At 35.9% G+C, this 27,971-nt stretch overlaps 1 protein-coding gene across 1 annotated transcript in view; it reads left to right on the top strand.

Moving 5' to 3' along the window:
* TNNI3K (TNNI3 interacting kinase) overlaps positions 1–27,971 on the top strand; it is a 310,667-nt gene that overhangs the window by 38,352 nt on the left and 244,344 nt on the right. Inside the window, exons 5-7 of the mRNA XM_089920914.1 lie at positions 4,047–4,132; positions 5,231–5,328; positions 25,430–25,540. Coding sequence (XP_089777040.1) covers positions 4,047–4,132; positions 5,231–5,328; positions 25,430–25,540 — 295 coding nt within the window. The remainder of the gene's footprint in view (positions 1–4,046; positions 4,133–5,230; positions 5,329–25,429; positions 25,541–27,971) is intronic.

Raw genomic sequence — 27,971 nt, 5'->3', positions numbered from 1 at the left:
TAATTTAAGAAATTTTTCTACCTATCTGAATATTTTGGCTTTGGCCAAGTGTTCAAATGTTACATTTTAATAAGTTTCCATTTGTGAACATGTCAGATATCTTCATGAAAGGATGAGGTCATGAGAAGTTTAATTGGATCACAAAACTGCATACTTTTCTGGATAAATGGTAAAGGCTAAGAAAAGAGTTCATTATGCTACAAGAAAGAAAGTAACCTTTGTGCCCAAAACTACCATTTTCAATGATGAAGGACAGAATTTACTATTAGAAATATATTCATATAGTGACTTCATTTTAATTAGGAACTTCATTCATGCACCAGCAAGCACTGTGAACTCATTAGGATATGTTAAGTTACAATATGGCATGGCAGGTGATAAAAAATGTAAGGGAAAATTAAAAAATAAATTGAGCTTAGGATATTAGAATACATAAGTGATGCTCAGCTGGCAGTGAATTTGACACATACAGTTCCTTTAGAAGAGGCAAAAGAAGGGAAAATATCTCCCCTAGGAATGATTGCTTTAAAATCTCGAATATTTTAATTGCATGTATCAAACATTTGACAGGAACATTTGACTAGAAGTTAACAGGAAGTGAGAATTAGGATTCAACTATAGCCCCAAAGTAGCTCTCATTAAAAAAAAATTACATTCCAGTTATTAAAGTTAAGATAAAAATTTTACTATTAAAATTGTGCTTAACTGACAAACACTGTGGGAGTCTATTCTCTGTTTATTCATTTTGTTGGCATTAATAGAAGTTGCATGAGTTCAGGGAAAATAGAATTCAAGAGGAAAATAAAAGTAAGAGACTACAGCTCAGTTTTGACAAGGAGCTATTTAGGACTGTATACTGATTTACTTATGAATGGTCAAATCTAGCATAAGATTCAGTAAGTTAAAGAATGTTGAATAAAAAGTCTCTAATATAATTCATACTTTCAGTCTTATTTATGTAAACAATATACATTCATTTAGTGTTTTTTTTTTAAAATAAAGCAATAGACTTTATCACCTTATTTTTTCTGTTTATTCAGTGTTTACTTTCTTTGCAAAGCTGCTTGGAGCATTAGAGATCAGGACTAATGCTAAGGTCAACTGCAGGATTCTCTCTATTGTGCATGTTCCCAAGACTGACGCACTTAAACAATCCAGGAATTAGTGAATAGTTCCTATCAAGTAGACTGTTGAAAACAACCTGAAATGAGCATTAAGAACAGAGGTGGAGCACACAGTTGGGTGTTCAGTAGGTGTCGTGCCAGACTGATTGAATATATCATCAAAGTTAGAACTTGGAAAAAGAAAGCAATTGAGTCTACCTTCTCCATAAAATGATTTTCAGCACAATCATTTTTTCCTTTGGATTTTGTTGTTCTTTTAATATCTCCAGTGTTGAAAATGCCTTCCCCATAGTAATGATGCTGCTGGACTTGTATTACAAAACTGTGATTCTAGTAGTTGCTCTGAATCACTGATACTAGATGTCACAACAGTCAACTTGGTCAAAATAGGGAAATTTTACAGGTTGTGAAATGTGAGAGGTCAAAGAAGTTCAAACTTGGTTTGAAAATTGTGCTAAAGTTCTCTCAAGACTTAGACTACAAAAGGAAAGTTGTACATTCACAGTAAACTTGCTAAAAATAGTAATGATAACATATCATGTACCAAGTACTATAGTAAGCACTTAATTCCATTTTTCTTCACAACACAATGTCATGTGAATCATTTTAATAATTTTATAACTGAAGAAAGTGAGACTTGAGGAGGTTAAATAACTTGCCCAAATTGGAGAAAAAGAAAAAGAAAAAAAAGCACTACTTAAAGACGGGAACAGGATACGATTTCAATCCTGGTGTGAATACAAGACCCAGGATTTAAGAAGTACCTACACTGCTGAAATGATTTTTTTCCACTTTTAAAACATCAAAACATGGTAGGTATTGCTGTATAATATTAGAGATACACATTGAAAAACTAATTTTTCTCAAGGGTTTATTGCTACAGAGGAGTTCTCAAGCTTTATCTTCTTTCAGTATTTGCCATTCAGTTTGTTATAGTTAGCTCAAAAGAAAGTGTCAATACTCCTTCTCCCTTTTTCTCTTAGGCTGAAGATTGTATAGTTCTTTACATTTAACAGAAGGCTTCCCTCTCCTGCCCCACTCCAATACTTTGTTTTCTGTCTTGTGTTCTTATTGTGTATTTCATTTGCTAGATAATGGAAGGACCAAGGAAGAAAAGCCAAAGCAGCTCAGAGCTTCTGAATCACTGTCAATCGACATCTTCAACGGCTAGCTACAGTTTTTTTTTCCTTTTTATTTATGGACACTAATTTCCTATAAACTTTAAGAGAGAAATCCAATCTACCTAGCTTTAAAAGCAGAGTTCAGCTCTTCAGAAAACCTGTACTATTTGAAATCATAACCACGGAGAAGAACTATGAATGCATTTCCAAGTTGGGCTGCTGAGTGTACTTTATTTAGTAGTACCTATTAGTTGAATTTCTCCAAGACGTCTATAATACACCTGGCTTTGAGAATTTAGATGTCTGGCTCAGGCAAAGGCCACATATTTCCAAGAACCATATTATTTTGTAAAGTTTCTGTTCATACCATGAAATAGCTATACCATTTACAATTAGGCTCCTTTGGTAGACATTTTAAATAGTGGTATTTTCATCAGATTTTTTTGTTTGTTTGCATTGTTCATTCAGCTGGGGAAGGTGCAGATAGAAGTGAGTTAAATTCTTAACTATTTTTCATGAAATCCTGGGCTCCTTGCTATATTATATTAGCAACATTTGTAAAAATGACTTGGTGTTCATTGTACTTCAACGTGTGGCATTCCAAAGCAAGTTGAGGTATATTTCTCAATGTGAGTAACTATGTCTGTGGACTTTGCTACTGGGAAGTTGAATATGGAAAGCAAGAAAGTGAAGAGGGTGAGAAAGTTCTGCAATATTTCCATGTCTATGAAAACAAACCACTGGACTTGCCATTTCTAATTAAAGCATTTCACTGAAATCCTTCAAAATCCCTGGAATTAGAGGCTTCTCTTTTTAGCAGCAGCCTGGAGAATAGCACCTTTTCTTTTTCTGTTTTAAAATTTCAGTAGCTTTTGAAGTTCTTAACTAGGTGCCTTGATGATAATGTTCTGAATTTATAGTACCTTTCAAGTGTAAGTACTTTACAAATGATACGGAAGGCTCATTCACCAAAGACTTTGCTATCTCACTAAAGCTGCTGGAGATTTAAATAGGTAGGAGGCAGCTTGAAATTAACCTGGGAGGCTAAAGACATGATCTCATTTCTACTGAAAAATGTCCTGGGAGTACCAGTGACCTCAAGAGGTCGAGAATTTTAGCTTTACATTTTTTCAAAGGCTACCTATGGTTCTCTAGGGCCCTCCTGGTGCAATGGTCTTTGTTCAAAGGCAAGGATTTCATTAATTGAATCACTAACACTACTTCTCTTCTCACCTGGGACTGTATCATAGTACCTTATCAGAGTTTAGACCTTCTTTATCTGTGAAATCTGACCCAGTCAGAGTATAAGGAAACTTTGCTTCAGGCAGAATTTGTAATACATTGGGACTGTATTCCTTTCTCCAGTCTCTTATCAAATGATACCTTTTTTTTGTTTTTTTCTTTTTGGAGAGAATTTCTTGAATTTCTCCCTAAATATTATATAAGGTTTTGATTGTGAGAGAAATGGGTTTATTTTCAAATACCTGTGTTTTCTACTTATACACAAATTTTAATTCATTAACGTGTCCTGAAAAGTTCAAATTATATGTAGAATATAGAACTTGTATGATAGTCTTTAATTTAAACTTGGTCTCTCAAACTTTTAATATGATTTTCTCATGATTTTAGTTATTATTCATCTAGAGGTATACTCAAAATTCTTTTCTCTAGGTACAAAAGAATCCTAGAAAAGATATATTTCTGAATTTGTAGTAACAGGATTCCCTATTATAATTTTTCAAATGAAAAATGATGAACTAAAAGCTGAAATTTGTAATCATCTGTAAAATATTTTTTTCAGTTCTGATGATGCCTTCAGTAAAGTCAATTTAAATTACCGCACAGAAAATGGTCTGTCTCTACTTCATTTATGTTGCATTTGTGGAGGTGAGTGCTTGGAACTCAATACTTTATAAGCTGGCTATATGTTTATATGGTCAGTGATTTGAACTGCTTAATAGTCTGCAAGAGAATTCTATTCATACCCGATTTCCTCTTTTGCTTTGCCCCTAGAACCCTGATAACCTTTAGCTGAAGAAGTAACTAACTACCAGGCAGATATTACAATTGATTTAGCTCTGAATTTAAGTTTTATTGTGCTCCTACCTTGAATCAAATTTGCTTGGGGCAAAAAAAAAGTATGTTTCAGTATCGGGCATGCCAGTCATGGATAAGGTTAAATTCAGAAGCACTTAAAGCATTTCCCAAAATATCATCAAGTAGTTGCTTCACAGTCTGTAGTAAGATATGTGGAAGATAATAAATGCCAAAGATAAAATCCCGAAGTGAAGATTGATCAAAGTGAAGACTAAGAGTTTAATTCCGCTCATATCTTGTCATGTTTGGCTCATTAATATATCCCAAGCACCTAGGATGATGCCTGGCTTATAGTAGGTACTCAGTAAACTTACTGAATTAGTGAATGAATAGTTTTTTGTTAATCCAAACTAGTGTCCTTTGAACTCAGTTTTTAAAAGAACACTAATGTATAGTATTGACACTAAACATATCCCTTAACCACTCCTCCCAAACAGACCCTACATAACAGATCTTCTTCCCAAATTTAAACACGCCTTCCCAACCTTAAGTCATTTTCTCCAGATTTCTCTGATCTAAATAATCTCCACTGCTAATGATGTTCTGATGAATCCTGCACAGCTAGATTTCTATCTAAGCTTTTTCACAAATAGTTTACTAGGGTGAATTTTTTCATGTTTTTATGGTTTAAAACATGATGAGGAGAGCACCAAATAAAAAATGTAACACAAATGCATTAAAATATACAGCACTGATACAAAGTTTTATAAATGTAGAAATGTTCACTACTAAGGCTATCAATTAACAGAAAACTTTAACAAATGGCCTCCAGAACAGCAGTTTGACATTTTCATGCATGAGTGTGATATTTATCATTAAGTTAAAGAGAGATTTTTAAGTCACTTTGTCTATCCCCACAATTTAACTTTTTTCATTTTTTTCTCTAAGGCAACAAGTCACATATTAGAACCCTTATGTTAAAAGGTCTCCGCCCATCTCGACTGACAAGAAATGGATTTACAGCCTTGCATTTGGCAGTTTACAAGGTACAAAAGTTTTGTATTAGAACCAAAGATGATGTGTATCTGTAGGCTTTTTTTTTGCAAATTAGTGATCATGGAAAATATGCAGAGTGACCACAGAATTACATTACTGGATAAACTTCTAGCTAACTCTTTGTTGAGCAGATATCATCAAAACACATTCTTTTTTATTGCTTTCCATGTTTATCTCATTTAATTTTCACAAGAACCCTGAGAATGAATACTATTATTATCTCCAGGGTTACATGGATAGCTAGTGGTTAGCCAGAATTGAAGACTTGGCAATCTGGTTCTCTTGCCAGAGCTCCTTACAAGGAGACCAAGCTGCCTCTGTGCAGAAGATGAGGCTGCATTTGAGGATGAAAGAAGCACATGGAAGCTGCATTTTTCTGCATGTTTTCCTTAATAAAAATATACCTCTATGGTTCTCTTTAGTGCCTTTCTTTTATTTCTCCTACTTTTGCTTCAGTTGTTTTTTTCCTTACATTAATCCTTGGTTCCAACATATTCTCAGTACCTGATCATAAAGTAAATATAAAACTGGATTGGAAAGGCTGGGATACTCAGTGTTGGGACAGATCCTTGAGATTGTCATAAATATGAATTTATGTAACATATAAATTAAATATAAATGTTCATTTTCTAATTATAGTAAGTTTCAACTTACTCTGTACTTATTATGAGCTAAATATCACTCTAGGTTTTATATACATTATTTCTTCTATCATTAAAATAACTTGGTGAGTTTCATATTAGTCCTTATTTTACTGAAAAGAAAATTGAAGGTTAAAGTTGGTTATCCAGTAAATGTTAGGATAATGATTAGAATCAAATACAGTTGAGTCTTACTGTTATATTGCAAAATATTTTGTTCTTTCTCAATGTCATGTGAGTCTGTGACAGGATTTTATTTCAGTTTTGTATGTGCAGGTGTGGTGGTGGCAGAGGCGGGGGCTGGGGACAGCCCTTTGCTTGTACCTGGATCACTTTCACTTTGCAACCCTCCCCCAACCTTTAGAGAGTTTATCACTGTGGGGGAAGAGAGCCATATTTTCCCATGATTCACATTCACATATTCCTGTGATTCGTCATGCAAATGCTCTAATGCTCATCCTTTTTCCGGCCCCATCAATGCCTAGTCAATTTGTCCGATTCCTTCTGGGAAAAAGTGTCAATAAGTGCTAAATTGTCTTTAATACCTACTAACCATCCTACAAAACTTGAATGGAGACTGAGTTCAGGGTGTAGGAAATACAGTCTGACACCGGCTTTTCTGCTGAATGGCAGGAGGTTAAAGTAGAAGAGCTTCAAGGAATAGGAAGCTGGTGGTGGATAGTCAAGGTGGTATTGTGGAATCATGAATTCTGAATTTGACTGTCTGGGATATCCTCTCTGTATTAGTTCATTTTCCCAAGATTTAGCATGACACAGCCACACAAATGGGTTCTGAATGATCTAAGGCTACAATCTTAAGAAAATATAGTTCTTCCACCTCTGTTTATCAAACCTAACTTTCCATTTTTAGAGTTCTCTTTGCTCTAGTTATTCTGTTTTCTTATATTTTACAGAAGGATATGTGGACTATAACTTTTTTATAACAAATTTAAACAAATTTAGAATCTTAGGACACAAGGTAGGCAAAGATTCTTAAGAGGCCATAACAGAATGCACGATTACTTATTTCTTAACAAAGATAAAAACAAAGTAACTTTACCATTCCACTTTAAACATAGAAACAATATAAAGTAGCCATTCATACTACTATTGTATTAAATTTAGTTCTAATTATACCTTCCCTGGACTACTGCAGTAGGCATCTGATTCATTTTGGGCTGTGATTCTCTTCCCCCATATATTTTAATTCTTATTTTAGTTTTTTTTTTTTTTCCTGTACGCGGGCCTCTCACTGTTGTGGCCTCTCCCGCTGCGGAGCACAGGCTCTGGACACACAGGCTCAGCGGCCATGGCTCACGGGCCCAGCCGCTCTGCGGCATGTGGGCTCTTCCCAGACCGGGGCACGAACCCGTATCCCCTGCATCGGCAGGCGGACTCTCAACCACTGTGCCACCAGGGAAGCCCTGGTTGGGTTTTTTTAAGGGGTCAAATTTATTGAGGTATAATTTATACACAATAAAATTCACAATGTTAAGTGTACAAGTTGATGACTTTTGAAAATGTATATATTCATGTACCATCATTGCTATCATGATATAACACTTTTCTATCATACACAAAAGTTCCCTCGTATCTTTATGCAATCAATTCCTTCCTCCATGTCACCTGACCTCTGGAAACCACTGATGTCTGTTCTATCCCTATAGTTTTCCCCTTTCTAGAATTTTATATGAATGCAATCTATTCAGTTTGTTTTCTTTTATATATGGTTTCTCCCACTTATCATAATGCTGTTGTTGTGTGTTTAGTAATTCATTTCTTTTATTGGAAAGTTGTATTCCCTTATAAGAATATACCACAGTTTATTTAACTATCCATCTGTTGAAGGTTTTGTTGATGGTTGTCTTTACATCTTGACTATTATAAATAAATTTGTTATTAACGTTCTTGTACAAATCTTTGTTTGAACTATGTTTTTATTTCTCTTGGGCAATATCTAGGAGTGAAATTGCTGGGTCATATCATAAGTGCATTTTTAATTTTAATAAGAAAATGCCGAACTCCTTACCAAACTAGCTACATCATTTTCCATCCCATCAGTAATGTATTAGAATTGTAGTTGTTCCACATCTTTGCCAACACTTCATATGGTCAGTATATTTTATCTTAGCCATTCTGTTAGGTGTGTATTCATATCTCATTATGAATATATTGAATTGCCCCAGTGACTAATGAAATTGAATAGATTTTCATTTGCTTGTCACCAAATATTTTTTGGTATAGTGTCTGTTGAACACTTTTTCCCATTTTTAAATTTGGTTTATTGTTTTCTTGAATTGTAACAGACTTTTATATATTCTGGATACAGATTCTTTGTTGGATATATATTTTGCCAAAAATTTCTCCCATTCTATGGCTTGCCTTTTCATTTTCTTAACAATGTCATTTAAAGAGAAAAAAGTACTATGCATTATTTTTTAACTGATGACTCTAGTGATTACACTATGTATCCTTAACATATCACAGGTACTTTTTGTTAATATTGGCCTACTTCACTTTAAATGTAAGACCCTTCCAATGGTATAGTTCCACTCAATCTTTATTCTTTATACTATTGTTACCATATACCTTACATCTATACATGTATAATCTCCAATACGTTGTTAGAATTTTTCTGTTAAGCATTAATATCTTTTAAAGAAAGTAAGAGAAGAAAAAATATCTTTGGTTTTCAGCAGATTGGTTATAATAATCCTATGTATGATTTCCTGTGTACAATGCTTTTTGAACATTGAGTTTCTTAAATCTGTAAATTCGTTTTCATCAAATTCAGAAATTTTGACCATTATTTTTTCAAATATGTATGTTAAATTGTTTGATAATCTTCCAAATATTACCAAGTCTCTGTTCATTTTTTTCAATCCCCTTTCTATTTTCAAAATTTGATTATTTCTGTTTATTTGAATTCAGTTTCAACACCATTTCTCTGCCATCTTCCATCTGATTCTAATCTACTAAGAGTTATTCATTTCAGATGTATTTTTCAGTTCCAGAATTTCCACTTACTGTTAAAATATAATTTCATCTTCTCTGCTATGATTACTCATCTGTTCATTTATTTTTCCATATTTTCATTTAAATTCTTGAACCTATCATTAGTGACTACTTTAAGTGCCTTATCTGTTGTTTCTAACATCTGGATTACCTTAGTGTTTGTTCTATTGAATGCTTTTCCTTTTGACTACATGTTACATTTTCTGGTTTTTTATCAATTTTTATTGCATGTTAGACATTATATATTATTTGTTACAGGAAATCTTCATTATGTCATCTTCCCTTAAAGGTGTTGAATTTTTTTTCTCAGGCAGAAGGCTAGGGCAATCATGGAATATTGTGGGGGCTTACTTTGTATCTTTCCCTTCTCCCAAGATCACAGTTCTTTCTTCATGTTCTTCATTGCCTGTGAATAGTTGTATCATATATTTTGTTCCACTTTATAGATTTCACTTGTCAGTAGGGAAAATCCATACAAGTTATCCTGTCATGATCCCATATATTTTTAGATTGCTTCTAAAGTGATCTGCATAAGACACAAATCTACAATGTCAATGTTCATTTAAAACTTTCTATGGTCACCCATTGCCTGTCTAATAAAATTCAAACTCCTAAATTAGATATTCAAGATCCCTTAGTTCACAGTTTTGCTGAATTTACTTTCCAGACTCTTTTGTGCAGGCTCTGAACTTCCAAACCTAATGGTTTTCAAATTTAATGTGCATGAGAATCATATGGTAACTACAGGCTTAAAATGAATATTTCCCTCTCCATCTCACACCAATCCAATTTGGTACATCTAGGATAGGCTGAGAATATAAATTTTTTATCAAAGAGTCAAAGCAGTTTTGATGCAAGCAGTCTAAGGCTACATGTTGAGGATCACAGTTCAAGTCTTGCAACTCAGATTGTGGCCAGAGAATCAGCTGCATCTGCCTCAAATGAGAGATTTTTAGGAATGAAGAATCTCACTCCCTATTCAAAATGTGCTTTTTTTTTTAAATCCCAGAAAGCAGGTTTGCAGGCTAAAGTTTGAAAAGCACTGTTCTAGATTACTGCATTCTTTAGCTTAAGCACTTTCATACTTCAGTGTTTTTATTCTTGTTATTTCTTCTGCTTAAATACTTTTTAATTTATTTTCTTGATAAGAAAGTATTATTTATTTAAAACCAAGGTAAATTGAGTCTTCTTGAGCTTTCTTGAACTCTCAGATTTTACTGTACTATCTTTTGGGTTTCAGTTACACATTCACATTCTTTTTTATTACAGCACTTGTAATTATTTGTTTATTTCTATATTTCACATGTTGTACTGTGAAATTCGAATTTGGTAGTGAGTCTTTTTCTTTCTGATTCCTCAGTGTATAGGACCTGTAAAAGATCCTTGATAAATACTCTTGAGAAATTAATGAGTACCCAAACATTAGTACAAATAATACTTGATATTTATTGACATAATAATGTACCTTAATAAATACTGTTAGCTTAAAAGCTACACTATTCATGTTCATTTCTCAGTTCTGAGACTTAATAGTGTTCATCTTCAGGCAAGTTACTCTCTCCCACTGTCTCTCTGAAATGGAGCAAATAGAATTACCTATTTCATTGGGTGGTTTACAGTTTTAAAAAGGACAAACCATATGCAGTATGACATGCAGCAAAATACTAACACATAGTAAATACTTAATAAAAGCTAATTATTATTGTTGAACTTCTATTTCAATAAACATTTAATAGAGACCTAATGTGTCAGCTATTTTACACAGAAAAATAAAAAGAAAAGGACCATGTCCTCTGGATTATTGCATTCTGAAGAGATGAGAATACCTAATAATAGATATCAAAGAAATGAAGTCTATACTTAGATCAATGGACTCCAAACATTTTTTATCATATGCCATATAAAATTAGCACCTCAAAATGCATATAATTGTTCATAAATTATAATCATGAATAAAAATCACCAGTAAATAGCTCAAGGCAAAGTAAACTCTTTGGCAGACAGTGTTAAAATTTGTGGACATAAATTCATACTTCAGATATCATTTTTGATAATATCAAAATATTTTGACAAATTTATATTCAAAGATAATTAGACTGCCATTAACTTTACCTAGAAATTTAGCTTATACAAAGCTCAGGTAAGTAGAATGAAAAATGCAGCTCTGCCACTTTCCTTTTCTTCTTCTTACATTAATAATATGTATTTGATCTATAGTTTCATCACAGGAATTTTTTGAAGATAATATGCCATTTTTTTAAGGATCAATTCAGTTAAAATAAGATATTAAAATCTATAAATCCACTGAATTTGGCTCACATAGCTATAATGAATCCTTATATACTAAATGCTAAAACTCATATATTAAATGCAGGCAACTCTCATCTTCTCTCTATTTGGAATTCCAAGTATTGATTTCTTATACTTTGGGTACTGTATGTAACACGTGACAAACTGATATATGAACTGAGACCACCAGTGTAAATTTTCATGTTAAATATTGGTAAAATTTTATTATCTTTATATATAAATAAACATAAGCAGAATTTCTAGTATTTTCTTCTTGCACTTTAATGAATATTTCCTTACAAGACTCCTGTCATATTTGCATTCCACTTTGGGGCATACTTCTTTAGATGGTATCTAAATTGTACTCCTAAAATGAAACACAAGACTTTGGGGAAAAAATTGAGATTTATATAGTTTCAAAGATTTTAAATAAGAATGTTAATGGGGCTTCCCTGGTGGCGCAGTGGTTGAGAGTCCGCCTGCCGATGCAGGGGACACGGGTTTGCGCCCCGGTCCGGGAAGATCCCACATGCCGCGGAGCAGCTAGGCCCGTGAGCCATGGCCTCTGAGCCTGTGCGTCCGGAGCCTGTGCTCCGCAATGGGAGAGGCCACAACAGTGAGAGGCCCGTGTACCTCACAAAAAAAAAAGGAATGTTAATGAACAAAAGTTTATTAGATCATCTAATTTAACCTCACATATACAGACAAACCACTTGATGAAATTTCTTTGTGAATAAAAAGTAGCATTTTGATTAGTCAGATTCTTTTTAGCATTTCACAGGATAAAAGCAGATATTGAATGATCAGTTATTCCATCCTGTAGATGTCTAGCAAGATCTCATTCCAGTCATTTAGAAGAATTATTTTATATATTTGTTACAAAGGGGAAGGACAAGGAAGGAGGGAAAAATTTAATTCAAGCCTATTTCTGTCTGGGTCACTAGACCTAGGTTCTTATTGCTACACAACCATGCCTATCAGAAAACTCTGTTTTCTAGTCCTGGTGATTCATAGCCTGGAAACCACTGTATCTTTTGTCCATATATATATATTTTTTTCCATAGCATATGTGTTTGATTGCAAAGTTGAGAGATTTTTTTTAAACTGTCCTAAATCCAGGACCCAAAGCACTTTTGCATACTTCCAGTTAAATTGCTACTTTTTAACACTGACTTGATCCATACTTTAAGGAACTAGGGAACATTTATACCCACAAATTAGAGCAATCTTTAAGATGGATTTTTTTTATACTCACATTTCTTCTTAATAACCAAATACTTCATAATCTCTTTCTAAATGAACATGTTCTCAATGAAAAGGTAGTGGGATTATAACTAAAGATGTTAACATATCCTTCAGTTCTTATTTTGGACAGCACTATTTCTTGAAGAGGATTCCCTGACCCCATCCCCCCAGGGCTGGATTACATACCATGTACTCTTAGCACCTTATCGCACTGTGAATAATGCTATATTTCATTTTCTGGTTACTTCTCTTCACCTTCCTCTAGATTAGGGGTCACAATCTCTCATGCTTTCAGGAAAGAGGCAGTTAACATAAATAAATGAAGGTGTTAGATAATACAGCAAAGTTAAATGGGAACTAATAGACTCAATGTTTTTGAGATACAAAAAGCAGTGGACACTATAGCAAGTTAGAGAATTTATGCCCTATGTGAAGGGAGCAGTCAATATTCAGGTCCAGTTAATCGTTGCCATATAGGAATGTAAGCCCAGTATTGTCCCAAATTTCAGAAAATCAGAAATTATATCAAGTTTCCTGATACTTGTTTGTTGGCCATTAATTCACAAATTTATGTTTTAAATACATGTACACATATACAGTACAAACCATGTACATCATTTCCCATTGAGGCCTGTTTGTAATCTCTGATAGGAATTATGAGCACTACTAAGGCAGGGACTGGATCTAAATTGCTTATTATCTTATTTGAGCACTTAGAACAACTCCTGGTATATATTCAATATATGTGTTACATAAATAAATGAATAAAGTTATAATTCTGTGGTGACTGGGGAAAAGGAAAGTACTTCAAAGGAGGAAGAATTATGTTGACATTGAAAAAAATAGTGTCCTATTTTGGTCATTAGAATTGGAAATTAGGAAATTGTCAGATATCTCTGTAAGGGATATTTTAGTGAATTTGTGGGAGTAGAAAGTATGAAAATGGATTGAAAATAAATGGTGTTAGGAAAAAGGAGGTAATGAATATTGATTGCTCCTTCAAAAGGCAATATTGGGCAGTGTCTTGATAAGTGGTGGGATCATGGAAAGATTTCTACGATAGTGTTTTTGAGTCTTTTTTTAAGGTCTTGACTCTTTGGATAAACATAAAAATTCAGTCTGTTAAAATTTTTTTAATTAAAAAATAAAATATAAGTGAAAGCAAATTAAAGAAATTATAATATTCAATTTGCTTTTTCAAACAGCATGTATTTGCATTCTCCCAAACTTCCAGAGATTCTGATTAGCTCCTCCCTGTTAAATCATATCTATATTATTGAAAGAGAAGACAAACATACTCAAAGGCCAATTGGAAGCAGCCCACAGGAAGAAAGTGATTATGGGAAACTGGAAAAGGGTCAGCAGAGGTGGTGAGAAAAAAAAAAATAGGGCAAAAGCAAATTTGGAGATATTACCCTAGTAAGAGTACATGTACTCAATCTAAGAGTGTGTTCCTTCTCTTTTTTCTTTCTTTTTTTCAAAATTTCAAGCAAAGTCAAGTATTTCCACCACACTGAAGTCTTTAATCATTGATATCTTTTGTGAAGATAAATTCAGAATTATTTCAACAAGAGGCATGTAGGTGTGAGCAGTTATTTTTACACTGATTAATGGATCCTTTCATTGGCAATGTCTATGACATATGAAGCAGCTTTAGTCCATTAAATTTTTATACCTGGAACTAAATATATTTCATACTGAAGCCCTGCATAGTTCTTTGTCCTAGAAGAAACCTTAATGTTCTTTGAAGACTACAAAACCGCTTATATTACTTTTATCTTTACAAACACAAACAGGCTATAACAGTTGCTATGTTGGGTTAATTAGGTTTATGAAGAAAAAACTGCTTAGGTAGGCACATTATTAAAATACTTATTTATATGTCTCTATTTTCACACTCAGAAATGCTGTCTTCTTTCCAAAGCAAGTTTGGTTCTGCCTTGCAGCTTGATGGGACACTTCAGGGAGCATTAATATCAGAGTTGGATAGGATATTACAGAAAACAATTTAGTCCAATTCAGAAATATGTCCAATCCCAGAAATACTGGGAAACGTCCAGTATAGGTAAATCTATAGAAACAGAAAGTAGATTAGTCATTGCCTACAGCTGAGGAGGATTGAGATGCCATAGCTAAAGGTACACCGTTCCTTTCAGGGTTGATGAAAATGGGGGGGCTTCCCTGGTGGCACAGTGGTTGAGAGTCTGCCTGCTGATGCAGGGGACATGGGTTCGTGCCCCGGTCTGGGAAGATCCCACATGCTGCAGAGTGGCTGGGCCCTTGAGCCATGGCCGCTGAGCCTGCGCTGAATATACTAAAAACCAGTGAATCGTACATTTTAAAGGGGGTAATTGTGTCTGTGTGTTATATCTCAATAAAGCTGTTACCAAAAAAAAACAACAAGGAAAGAAATTGACGTATTACATGATTTTTTATTTTTTGTAATTTTTTTAACATCTTTATTGGAGTATAATTGCTTTACAGTGGTGTGTTAGTTTCTTCTTTATAAAAAGGGAATCAGCTATACATATACATATATCCCCATATCTGAAGTGGGTCTCTTGGAAACAGCATATATAAGGGTCTTGTTTCTGTATCCATTCAGCCAGTCTATGTCTTTTGGTTGGAGCATTTAATTCATTTACATTTAAGGTAGTTATCGATAAGTATGTTCATATTGCCATTTTCTAAACTGTTTTGGGTTTGTTATTGTAGGTCTTTTCCTTCTCTTGTGTTTCCTGCCTGGAGAAGTTCCTTTAGCATTTGTTGTAAAGCTGGTTTGGTGGTGCTGAACTCTCTCAGCTTTTGCTTGTCTGTAAAGGTTTTAATTTCTCCGTTGAATCTGAATGAGATCCTTGCTGGGTAGAGTAATCTTGGTTGTAGGTTTTTCCCTTTCATCACTTTAAATATGTCCTGCCACTCCCTTCTGGCTTGCAGAGTTTCTGCTGAAAGATCAGCTGTTAACCTTATGGGGATTCCCTTGTATGTTATTTGTTGTTTTTCCCTTGCTGCTTTTAATATTTTTTTCCTTGTATTTACTTTTTGATAGCTTGATTAATATGTGTCTTGGCATGTTTCTCCTTGGGTTTATCCTGTATGTGACTCTCTGTGCTTCCTGGACTTGACTGACTATGTTTTTCCCATATTAGGGAAGTTTTCAACTATAATGTCTTCAAATATTTTCTCAGTCCCTTTCTTTATCTCTTCTTCTTCTGGGACCCCTATAATTCAAATGTTGGTGCATTTAATGTTGTCCCAGACGTCTCTGAGACTGTCCTCAATTCTTTTCATTCTTTTTTCTTTATTCTTCTCGGCAGTAGTTATTTCCACTATTTAATCTTCCAGGTCACTTATCTGTTCTTCTGCCTCAGTTATTCTGCTACTGATTCCTTCTAGAGAGTTTTTAATTTCATTTACTGTGCCGTTAATCATTGTTTGTTTGCTCTTTAGTTTTTCTAAGTCCTTGTTAAACGTTTCTTGTATTTTCTCCATTCTATTTCCAAGATTTTGGATTATCTTTACTGTCATTACTCTGAATTCTTTTTCAGGTAGATTGCCTATTTCCTCTTCATTTGTTTTGTCTAGTGGGTTTTTGACTTGCTCCTTCATCTACTGTGTGTTTCTCTGTCTTCTCATTTTGCTAAACTTACTGTGTTTGGAGTCTCCTTTTCACACGCTGCAGGTTTGTAGTTCCCATTGTTTTTGGTGTCTGCCCCCAGTCACTAAGGTTGGTTCAGTGGGTTGTGTAGGCTTCCTGGTGGAGGGGACTGGTGCCTGTGTTCTGGTGGATGAGGCTGGATCTTGTCTTTCTGGTGGGCAGGACCACGTCTGGTGGTATGTTTTAGGGTGTCTGTTACCTTATTATGATTTTAAGCAGCCTCTCTGCTAACGGGTGTGGTGGTGTTCCTGTGTTGCTAGTTGTTTGGTGTAGGGGGTCTAGCACTGTAGCTTGCTGGTCATTGAGTGGAGCTGGGTCTTAGCGTTGAGATGGAGATCGCTGGGAGAACTTTCACTGTCTGATATTATGTGGACCCCGGAGGTCTCTGGTGGACAAATGTCCTGAACTTGGCTCTCCCACCTCAGAGGCACAGGTCTCACACCCGGCCGGAGCACCAAGACCCTGTCAGCTGCACGGCTTAGAAGAAAAGGGATAATAAAAGAAAGAAAGAAAAAATAAATAAAATAAAGTTATTAAAATAAAAAATTAAAATATTTTAAAAATAAAAGAAATTTGAAAAGTAATAAAAATAAAGAAAGACAAAAGAGAGCAACCAAACCAAAAAACAAATCCACCAATGATAACAAGCGCTCAAAAACTATACTTAAAAAAAAAAAAAAACAACCAAAAACACAGACAGACAGAACCCTAGGGCAAATGGTAAAAGCAAAACTATACAGACAAAATCACACAAAGTCCATCGCTTCAATTTTGGGATGACTCGCTGTCTGTTCAGGTATTCCACAGACGCAGGGTACATCATGTTAATTGTGGGATTTAATCTGCTGCTCCTGAGGCTGCTGGGAGAGAATTCCCTTTCTCTTCTTTGTTCGCACAGCTCTCGGGGTTCAGCTTTGGATTTGGCCCCACCTCTGCGTGTAGGTTGCCTGAGGGCATCTGTTCTTCTCTCAGACAGGACGGGGTTAAAGGAGCAGCTGATTCGGGGGCTCTGTCTCACCCAGGCCTGGGGGAGGGAGGGGTACGGAATGTGGGGCGAGCCTGCGGCAGCAGAGGACAGCCTGACGTTGCAACAGCCTGAGGTGCGCTGAGCGTTCTCCCGGGGAAGTTGTCCCTGGATCACGGGACCCTGGCAGTGGCGGGCTGCACAGGCTCCCGGGAGGGGAGGTGTGGAGAGTGACCTGTGCTTGCACACATGCTTCTTGGTGGCGGCAGCAGCAGCCTTAGCATCTCAGGCCCGCCTCTGGGGTCCGCGGTGATAGCCGATGCTCCGTCTGTCTCTGGAGCTTGGTTAGGTGGTGCTATGAATCCCCTCTCCTCATACACCCCGAAACAAAGAGGCAAGAAAAAATCTATTGCTTATTTGGCAGTTCCAGACTTTCTCCCGGACACACTCCGGCCAGCTGTGATGCACTAGCCCCCTGCAGGCTGTGTTCACGCAGCCAACCCCAGTCCTCTCCCTGCGATCCGACTGAAGCCCGAGCCTCAGCTCCCAGCCCCTAGCCACCCCGGCGGGTGAGCAGACAAGCCTCTCGGGCTGGTGAGTGCTGGTTGGCACCGATCCTCTGTGCGGGAATCTCTCCACTTTGCCCTCTGCACCCCTGTTGCTGCACTTTCCTCCGTGGCTCCGAAGCTTTCCCCCCGCCACCCGCAGTCTCCGCCTGCGAAGGGGTTTCCTAGTGTGTGGAAACCTTTCCTTCTTCACGGCTCCCTACCACTGGTGCGGGTTCCATCCCTATTCTTTTGTTTCTGTTTTTTCTTTTTTCTTTTTCCCTACCCAGGTACGTGGGGAGTTTCTTGCCTTTTGGGAGGTCTGAGGTCTTCTGCCAGTGTTCAGTAGGTGTTCTGTAGGAGTTGTTCTACATGTAGATGTATTTCTGATGTATTTGTGGGGAGGAAGGTGATCACGTCTTACTCTACCATCTTGAAGGTCTCCCGCATTGCATGATTAAACATCTTAGAGTCAGAGTGGACTGAGACATAAGGTGAATATTCTCATTGAATTAGGTCAGTCTTGGGGACAATACATTTAATATAAATGTATAAATTTGTAAGGATATGGGGTTTACTAACATTTCCACATACTTTATTCCATTTTGTCCTCATAGCAGTTACATAAGATGGATTAGATCCAGCAGGTATTAGATCCCTTTTCTGTGAAGAGCACATGGTCAGGGCTTGCACATGAAAGGCAAACATTTTGTAGTAGAAGGGTGGTTGGGGGTGGAAGGTAACATATCATTGAGAAAAGCATAGGATTCAGTCAGAAGACCTAAGTTCAAATTCCAGGTCAGTTTTGATTTAAATGCACATTAAAAGAAAACATTTTATGATATGGTATGCCTGTTTAGTTCTTGAATAGCAAACTGTGAAAGGGATTTAGGAGTGCAAGAGATTTATGTGGAAGTGACACCTGTGAAAGGAAAAGGAAGGAAGGAAGAAATGTTGATCAGCAGGAGCTGTCAGACCACAATGCAGACTTGCTAAAATCTCTGCCAGCCCAGTGGGAGCTCCAGAGCACACATTGCCGTTTAGAGGGGTGTCACATTGAGTGGAAATGGCTAGGTCTTTTTACCACCACCTTTCTCAGTCACTGACTGGGGGCCACCATGAAAAAATCGTAATCTCAGCTCTAATGCTGCAGTGAATCCTGAATGAGCTAGCTGAGGGAAGCTGCCAGCTAACCACCCTCCTGGCACACTTTCTTGAAGGGAGATCTGAGTGGCACAGCTCTATATCTTCCAAACATGGGGAGATTCTCATGATTTTATAGTAAATGAAAAAGGGAGATTACCTACCTCTATGTGTAGTATGAGCTCAATTGTGTACATAGTAATTGATGATAAAAATTGTTTCAAACATTGTGATAAATGCATTACATGACTTGATTTAATCCTCACAACTCTATGAGATTTATACTATTATGAACTTCATTTTACAGAAAATAAAAAGAACCCACAGCTCAAGAGGTTAAGAAATGACTTCCAAATGTAGGAAGTGGCCATCAGTATGCAAATACAGGTTTGCTTTGCTGTGCTAATCTGTGCTCTATGTAATTTTATGAAGGTACATACCTAGGAAAAAGAATGAAAGAAAATAAACACACACATAAATGATAATAGTGATTAATGGTAGGACTACAGGTTATTAAATTTTTATTTATTCCTTTATTTTCTATATTTTCTTCTATGAGATATTTTGATTATCTGTTGAGGCAAAACCAACTACCCCAAACTTAGTCCTATAATACAACAATCATTTTATTATTCTCATGGATTCTCATTTCAGAAATTCAGACAAGACATAGTGGGGATGGCTTGATTCTGCTCTACTATATTTAGGGCCTTAGCTGAGAAGACATGAATGACTGGGAGTTACTCCATCAGCTGGGGAATTAGAATCCTCTGGAGGCTTCACATGTCTGGTGCCTGGGCTGGGGTGACTATAAGGCTGTTCTTAGATGGGTCATTTGATTGGAGAATCTTTATGTGCTATGTACCTTCTCCATATGGCCTAAGCTTTCTTACAGCATGGTTTCCTCAAGTTAGTCAAACTTCTTACATGGTAGCTCGGAGCTTCAAGAGCAAGTTTTCCAGAAAACAAGGAGGAAGCTATGTGACTTTCTATGGCCTAGCCTTGGAAGAAACATAGCTCACTTCTGCCATAGTCTTTTGTTTTTTTTTAATAGATTTATTATATTTATTTATTTATTGGCTGTGTTGGGTCTTTGCTGCTGCACGCAGGCTTTCTCTCGTTGCAGCGAGTGGGGGCTACTCTTCATTGCAGTGCATGGGCTTCTCATTGCGGTGGCTTCTCTTGTTGCGGAGCACGGGCTGTAGGCGCACAGGCTCAGTAGTTGTGACTCACCGGCTCTAGAGCGCAGGCTCAATAGTTGTGGTTCATGGGCTTAGTTGCTCCGCGGCATGTGGGATCTTCCCAGACCAGGGCTTAAACCCGTGTCCCCTGCATTGGCAGGTGGATTCTTAACCACTGTGCCACCAGGGAAGCCCTGCCATACTCTTTTGGTCACAGTCCACCCAGGTGCAAGGAGATGGGTCATAGATTTCACATCTAAATCATAAGATTGTAAATGAATGTTTGCTATATTTTAAAACTTCCAGAGGGCATATTTCCATAAACAGAAGAAAGTAAAATTTAGACATTAAATAGTCCCAGTTTAATTTTTATTCTGGAATAGAATTGGCAAAAACATTTGTGTGTGTGTGTATGTGTGTGTGTGTGTATGTGTGTGTGTGTTTTTAATTTATGTAATTTGGTAGTAGAGGATCTGAGCTCTCTGACACTAATAGCTACTTTTCCTGGATTTATCTATAGTAACAATTACAGAGTTAACAAGAAGCAAGAGAGTAGATTCTGTATTAGAGTTTTATGCGTAGGACAAAGTTGGAGTCGATACCAGTACAAAAAATTTTCATCCATTTACATAAATCTTCAGAGGTCTATTGTACCCCCAATTCTATTTTTCAAGGAGATAGTTGGACTGATTTTTTTGTCCAAGCTTCACCTTTCCACATAAGGATTTTCCTTTGTTTAAAAATAATAAGTATTGTACATGTGAATGCATTACAGAGGCTTATTTACCCCCACAGTTTAGAATGCTTCTGTGTGGCCCACTGAATAATAATAATGTAAATTTGGCTAGAGAGGGAAAAACCTAAGGGAAAACCTGTCAGTTCCCCAGAATAATATTCCTAATGCAAGTCTTAAGAGTCTTTCTTTTAAAAAACTTGCCCTCAGATACTTTAGTATATTGCAGAGTACAAGTAATAAGTGAGATTAGCTTTATAATATTTAAAATTTGCCTGATGTTTTTATTTTCTATCAATTTCCTTTCCAGGAGATGTGCGCCAGATTGCTGAATTTTAAAATTATTCCATCAGGAAACAATATTTCTGTAGAGTAGGGGAGAAATATTTGGGACTTGTCAGTTAAATACAACAAAATACAATAAAATGGTATCCTCTCAACTGTTTCCTTGAGCTTGGCACCAAAGAAAGACCAGTGAAAACACTATGGAAAGTCAAAAGTGAAGTATGGACTTTGGAATCATACAGACCTGAGTTTGTATCTAGCTCCAACACTTACAAACTACTTAAGGCTCTGCAAGTACTTTAAATTCTTGAAACTGACTGTCATCAACTATAAAATAGGGTTTATAATATTTTTCTCATAGGTGAATTGTGAAGTTGGAAAGAGATGATTTTACTTGGTACTTAACCCATAGTAAATAATTTATAAGTAGCAGTGATTGTTTTGTTACGTTTTAGCATAGCTTGGTAAAATTAGAGTTCTATTTTTATAGTACTTAATAAATATTAAGATATATTTAGATCAATCAGAGGTCAGCTTGAGAAATCCAACAAAGATACGAAAGGGTAATTTATTACTTTTAACTTTTGACCACACTATTTGCCTATTCTGAAGGAATCACAACATGCTTTCTCTTAAAATCCACAAATTCCAGCTAAATAAAATACAAAGACAGTTGAGGAAAAGATGAATGTGTGTTTACAAGAATCTGCCTGATAGATAAATATTTCATATGCTCCATGATTTTCATATAATTTATTTTAATTTAGCCTAATATGGTACTTGTCATAAGGTAGATGTTCATTAATAAATATTTGTTGAATTAAAGAATATCCATCTTTTTAATAATTTGTATGAGTTCTTCATATATTAAATATAAAAACCACTTGTCAGTTTTATATGTTGTGTATATTTCTCCAATTTGTCATTTATCTTATAATATTGTGTTTTTCTAATACTTTTATTTGCTTATACTTCCCTCTATTAAAAAAATGTTTGCTTAAAAATACCACCTTCACCTCCCTGCATTTAAATGCCTGTTCATCGGCAAGGAAAACTGTTTTAAGGTGATGGCTTTCCCGTTTATCTAGACTATTCATGTCTTTAGCCCTCCCCATTCAAAATTAAAGGTTATTGGTGAGGTGGGAGTGAATTTCTGTGAATTGTTTTTTTTTTGGAGGAGGCAGAACTAGTAGACGTTTCTTAATTTCCAGTACTGGTTCAGAGCTTTTTTATGTTTTATTCTTTTGATTATTTCCATGAGTAACTAGTGAAGCAGAAGTGAAGTGTGGGGAGGAAGTGAAACGAAAGGAGAAAGAGGAGCTAGACGATGGAGTCAAATCGATATCTTTTTTGGAACCTATACTGAGTCTGAGACTTCCATGTCTAATGGTAATGAATTTACTTAGTATTGTTTTGCCAGGTACCGTTTAAGTGCTTCAGTGTATATGCATTATCACATCAATTGTGGATATACAGTTTATATGTGCATCAAATCAGGTGGATACAGTTATTGTCCCCTTTTTTTATAACCAAGGAAATTAGTGTAAATGTATTATGTAACTTGCCTTAGATTACATAGTCATTAGCAGAGCTGGTATTCTAACTAGGGAGGCTAATTCTAGTACCCACAATCTTAACCCTGCATCGTAAGTATACCAAATTTAACATGTGAAAAACAAAACATTTTATTTCCGCCTCAGAAACTACCTTTTCCTGTTCTTCCCTATCTCTGTGTCATGTCATTCTACTGCTATTTATTGCTTTTGGAAAAAATTTGAATATCCAATACAGTGGCCTGCAAAGTCCTACAAGATCAGATGTCTTTGACCTTATCTTGCACAATACTTTTTCCTTCTTTTATTGCTTAACCTTATACTCAACACTGGCCTTAAACATACTAAGCTTACTTCCATCTTAGGACTGTTGCACTAGCTATTCCCTGTCATTTAATGGCCATCCTCGAAATTGTGACTTAGATTTCCCCTTTTTGGAATTTACCATTTATCTCAAAGTTTACCTCCTCAGTGAAGCTTTCCCTGACTACTCAATTTAAAGTAGTCATTTTATCATTTGCCTCTTTCCTCTTATAGCCATTGGTACTTTATGACACTGTATATAATATTTTTTTATTTGTTTATTTTCTCTGTCTCCTCTCACATATATACACAGTAAAAATATAAGCTCCATGAAAGCAGGGATTTAACTATCTCTCTCACCTCAGTGTTCCCACTGCTCAAACATTGTTTCAACACATATGTTGTGAGCATATTTATATATTCAAGAAGTATTTGTTGAGTGTATGAAAGGTTTATTGAAAAGGGGAATGATGTGGTCAAAACTGTGTGTAAGAAAATTTATCTGCTAATAGTGTAGGTGATGGACTGCAATGAAAAAAGGCTTAGTCAAGGAGACCAGTCAGGAGGCTATGGAGGGTGATGTTGGAAATAAGGAGAAGAAATGTGAGAGGTACTAGTGAGTCAAAACCAGCAGAATTCTGAAACTGATTGAGTTGAAGTGACTCAAGGTCAGTTGGGATAAGAAAGCATCATTAATGTGAATAAGGAATGCTAGGAGATGATAGGTCACACTTGGGAAATTATGAATGGTATTCACAAGAGCACTTTTGAATTTTTAATTTGAGATGCCATTGGTAGGCAGGATATATGGAATTTAGACTTAACAGAGAAGTCAGGACCAAAAATGAAGTTATCAGATTGTATAAGAATTACCAAAGGTGGCAATTAGAATGAGAAAATAGCTTAGGGCTAAGTTCCTAAATCAGTCAATTTTTGGAGACAGAAAGGATATAGATAAAATTAGCTTACCTCAGTGGAAAAAATGCTGGGTTTTTTTTGTTTGTTTGTTTGTTTTTTTTAGAATGGAGGAAACGTTAAGTCTGTAAACTGAGCAGAGGGAGGCAATGGAAGAGTAAAGGAAGATGAAATCTTTAACTTTCTTGCTAGGGCAGGTGTAGAATGGAAGATTTGGAAACTATAACATTAATTTTTTTATATGAAGTTCTTTGCTAAAGTTTTTCAATTTTTATAACTTCTCAACCTTCACTTATGTGTGACAGCATTAAGAAATCAAACTTCATTTTTTAAAGGAGGAATTTTCTTTTTTTTTTTTTTTTTGCGGTACGCGGGCCTCACTGCTGTGGCCTCTCCCGTTGCGGAGCACAGACTCCGGACGCGCAGGCTTAGCGGCCATGGCTCATGGGCCCAGCCGCTACGCGGCATGTGGGATCTTCCCAGACTGGGGCACGAACCCGTGTCCCCTGCATCGGCAGGCGGACTCTCAACCACTGCGCCACCAGGGAAGCCCTGGAAGGATTTTCTTAACTGACAGTATTTGAAATTTTATGTATATGCATAAATGCAATGCCTATCCCATGAAGACTTGACTTTCTTGCCACTGGGTGTGTTTGAGATATTGATGGGCCAAGTATTATAGAAGTTGTGGTTTGAATTCTCACTTTGAGGGAGAGAGTTAAACATGAAGAGCTTTCTTTGCATTCCCTCCCAGATCTGGAGTTTTGTGAATATGTGACCCTCCACATTACTCTTTTGAGTGTTCTGACTTATAAAATGAGGTTTATAGTAGTAATTTTTCATAGGATTACTTAGAGAAATATTTAATTCATTTTTTATCAACAACTATTTTTGAAGTCTCCATGTGCCAGGTTTAAATAAGTTAATGGGTATGAAAGGTTAATTACATAATAAAAATTCAATGAATGTTAATTTCTATTAATATTATTAAAAAGCACCATGTCTCTCCAAAGACAGAAATACAGTGCAAATAATAGTGCGAAGAAAGGAAGGATTATTTTGGTCATTGCATAAAGTATTCTAATTTAAATGCTCAAGCAATGTTTCAAACATTTTCACTGAGCGAAAACATTTTAATGAGTCAAGTTAAGAAAGACACTACTGATTAATTACATATAGAGCCCATGACACTATGTCGTTAATTATGTATAGGACCCATGACACATATGTGTTAGAGAAAAATCAAGTACTGAACTACCATGAAGTGGCCCACTGCAGCCAGTTCAATAGTGCAGTTTCTGGAGAAAGCACATTTATTGGAGTGACCTACATGTACGTTTGAGTTGAGTTTGCAAGAGCCTCACCATAGGTAAATGTCCTGTCTTTCATGGTCAAGTGGTAGAAGATTGATTATAATTGAACAGCCTGTCATCTGTTCCTACATTTCAACCATCTGAGAGCTGCTCTTTGCTTTCTCATGTGCTCTTGTGCCAGAAATCACACTTAAGTTTTCTTTGAGCGCCTAAATTGGCTGACAGTCAGGGAATCAGTATATCCTGTTGCACAGTGTTCAAAGCTGCTATTGAGAGAAAAGTAACACTAAAGATGTGTTTCCTTGCAGGATAGTGCAGAATTGATCACTTCTCTGCTTCACAGTGGAGCTGACATACAGCAGGTTGGGTATGGCGGCCTCACTGCCCTGCATATTGCTACAATTGCTGGTCACCTGGAGGTAAGTCATATCTTGGCCACCTGTGAAAACAAACCTACCTCTTTGGATTCTTGTTTTCAAATGATGGCTTTTGAGATTCTAGGAGTTGGTTTAATTTTAACTAATGAACACACACACATTTCTTTTGGGGTTCAAATTAAGCTATAGTAATTGATAGTAAATTCAGTCTATTTTGTAACAGTGTAATCAAACATCAATTAATATAAAGATGGCTGGATATACAGAGGCTATATAGCAGTGATTAAAAGCATAGGTATTGGAGTCAGGCAACTGTTTCCACCACTTGCTATATTTACCTCAAGCAAGTTACTGTACCTTCAGACACCTCTGTTTTCCTCATTTATAAAATAGAAATAGTGATAAGCCTATTGTAATGATTAAATTAGATAATCGGTATAAAGCACTTTGCAGATTGCTTCATTCATGGTAAGGACTCAATGAAAAATTATTCATTAATTCATTCACGTGTGCATTATTTGATTTATTAAGCATCTGTTGTGTGCCAGATACTGTTCTAGTTACTGAGGTGACAGTAGCAAGTAAAACAGGCAATTTTTTGAAATTTAGTTGTAGTGTTGTCTATCCCTCTAGGTGTACACAAAGCACCGAGCTGATCTCCCTGTGCTAGGCGGCTACTTCCCACTAGCTATCTATAAGGAAACAATAAGGAAAAAACAAACAATAAAGAAAAAATATTATATAATGTTAGTAGTGATTACAAGAAAAATAATAAAATGAGGTAAAATGAAAGCAGAGTGAATATAAATATAGTGAAGCTATCATTAATATATATAGTAGTATCAGCAAAGGCCCTGGGGCAGAAAATAGCTAAGTGTATTGGAGGGACATGAGTGAGCCAAAGTCACTAGTGTATATGGGCTGGAGGCAGAGTGATGGAGACAAAGTCAGGTGGTGGTTACAAACAAGATTGCAGTGTTTTAAAGGCCAGAGGAGGGACTCTGGCTCTTATCTTAAACTTAATTGTTGAAATATTAATTTCATATATGCAGAGCACTTTAATTTACATTGTTTGTTTAATTTACTGAACAGATCCTCATGAAATAGTTTTTATTGTCACTGCCATTTAGTAGATATAAAAACAAAGGCTCTGTACAGTAATTGTTTTTACAGATTACAAAGCCATTGAGAAAAAAAAGCCATGTCTGGAATCTTGGTCATTTTACTCAAACTTCCATGATTTTCACACTCTATTAATTGTGGTAATCACATGTAAGCTCAACAGTGTAATAAATGAGCAGTCTTATGTCTTCATTATTAAGTAGTTATCTATTTCTCCCTTTTAGTCATGTTGCAAGTTAAAGTGTACTTTCCTCACTTACACACACATGCACAATTGTGAACAAATAGAGCTGCATATAAAATCATAAATAAAACCTGTAAAATAGGTGTGAGTCATCCCTCTTAACAGTGTCAAGTTGAAGGGCTTTTCATTCAATAAATATTAATATATCTCAGTGGGAGCGAAATAGTTTCCTTCATGTTGACATTTCCACTCCTTACTATATTTCCCTGAAAATAAATTATCTTATTTCCCAGAAAATAAATCTTTCTTATAATATTTATTATAAATATAAATGAATTTGTATTACTTATTAGGAGAGGGGAAATCCCATTAGAATCACTTAAATGTAAATGGTTTCCAAAAAAGAAACCGAGGTTAGTGATAAAGGGAAGGTAATTATATGAAGTCTGGGTAGAAGAATTAATGAGGTAGACATTAAGTCCCAGTGACTAACACATTCAACCTCTTAATGCCAGGAAAATGACAGAAGTTTGGTTTTTTTTTTTAACATCTTTATTGGAGTATAATTGCTTTACAATGGTGTGTTAGTTTCTGCTGTATAACAAAGTGAATCAGCTATATGTATACATATATCCCCATATCTCCTCCATCTTGTGTCTCCCTCCCACCTTCCCTATCCCATCCCTCTAGGTGTACACAAAGCACCGAGCTGATCTCCCTGTGCTAGGTGGCTGCTTCCCACTAACTATCTATTTTACATTTGGTAGTGTATATATGTCCATGCCACTCTCTCACTTCGTCCCAGCTTACCCTTCCCCCTCCCCGTGTCCTCAAGTCTATTCTCTATGTCTGTGTCTTTATTCCTGTCCTTCCCCTAGGTTCTTCAGAACCTTTTTTTTTTTTTTAGATTCCATATATATGTGTTAGCATATGGTATTTGTTCTTCTCTTTGTGACTGACTTCTCTTTGTATGACAGTCTCTAGGTCCATCCACCTCACTACAAATAACTCAATTTTGTTTCTTTATGGCTGAGTAATATTCTATTGTATATATGTGCCACATCTTCTTTTCAGAATATGTTTTGCAAAACAAAATCCTTTTTGTCTAGTACTGAGCTAATCACATTTTTGAGTGATAGAATTATAACAGGGTCAAAAACAAGGTGG

This window comes from Delphinapterus leucas, chromosome 1 (genome assembly GCF_059928025.1).
Source record: "Delphinapterus leucas isolate spDelLeu-1000000601 "Yukka" chromosome 1, BTC_Dleu_Yukka2, whole genome shotgun sequence".
Taxonomy (NCBI): domain Eukaryota; kingdom Metazoa; phylum Chordata; class Mammalia; order Artiodactyla; family Monodontidae; genus Delphinapterus; species Delphinapterus leucas.
The sequence above is the reverse complement of the archived record's forward strand: the minus strand, read 5'-3'. Positions and strand labels throughout refer to the sequence as shown.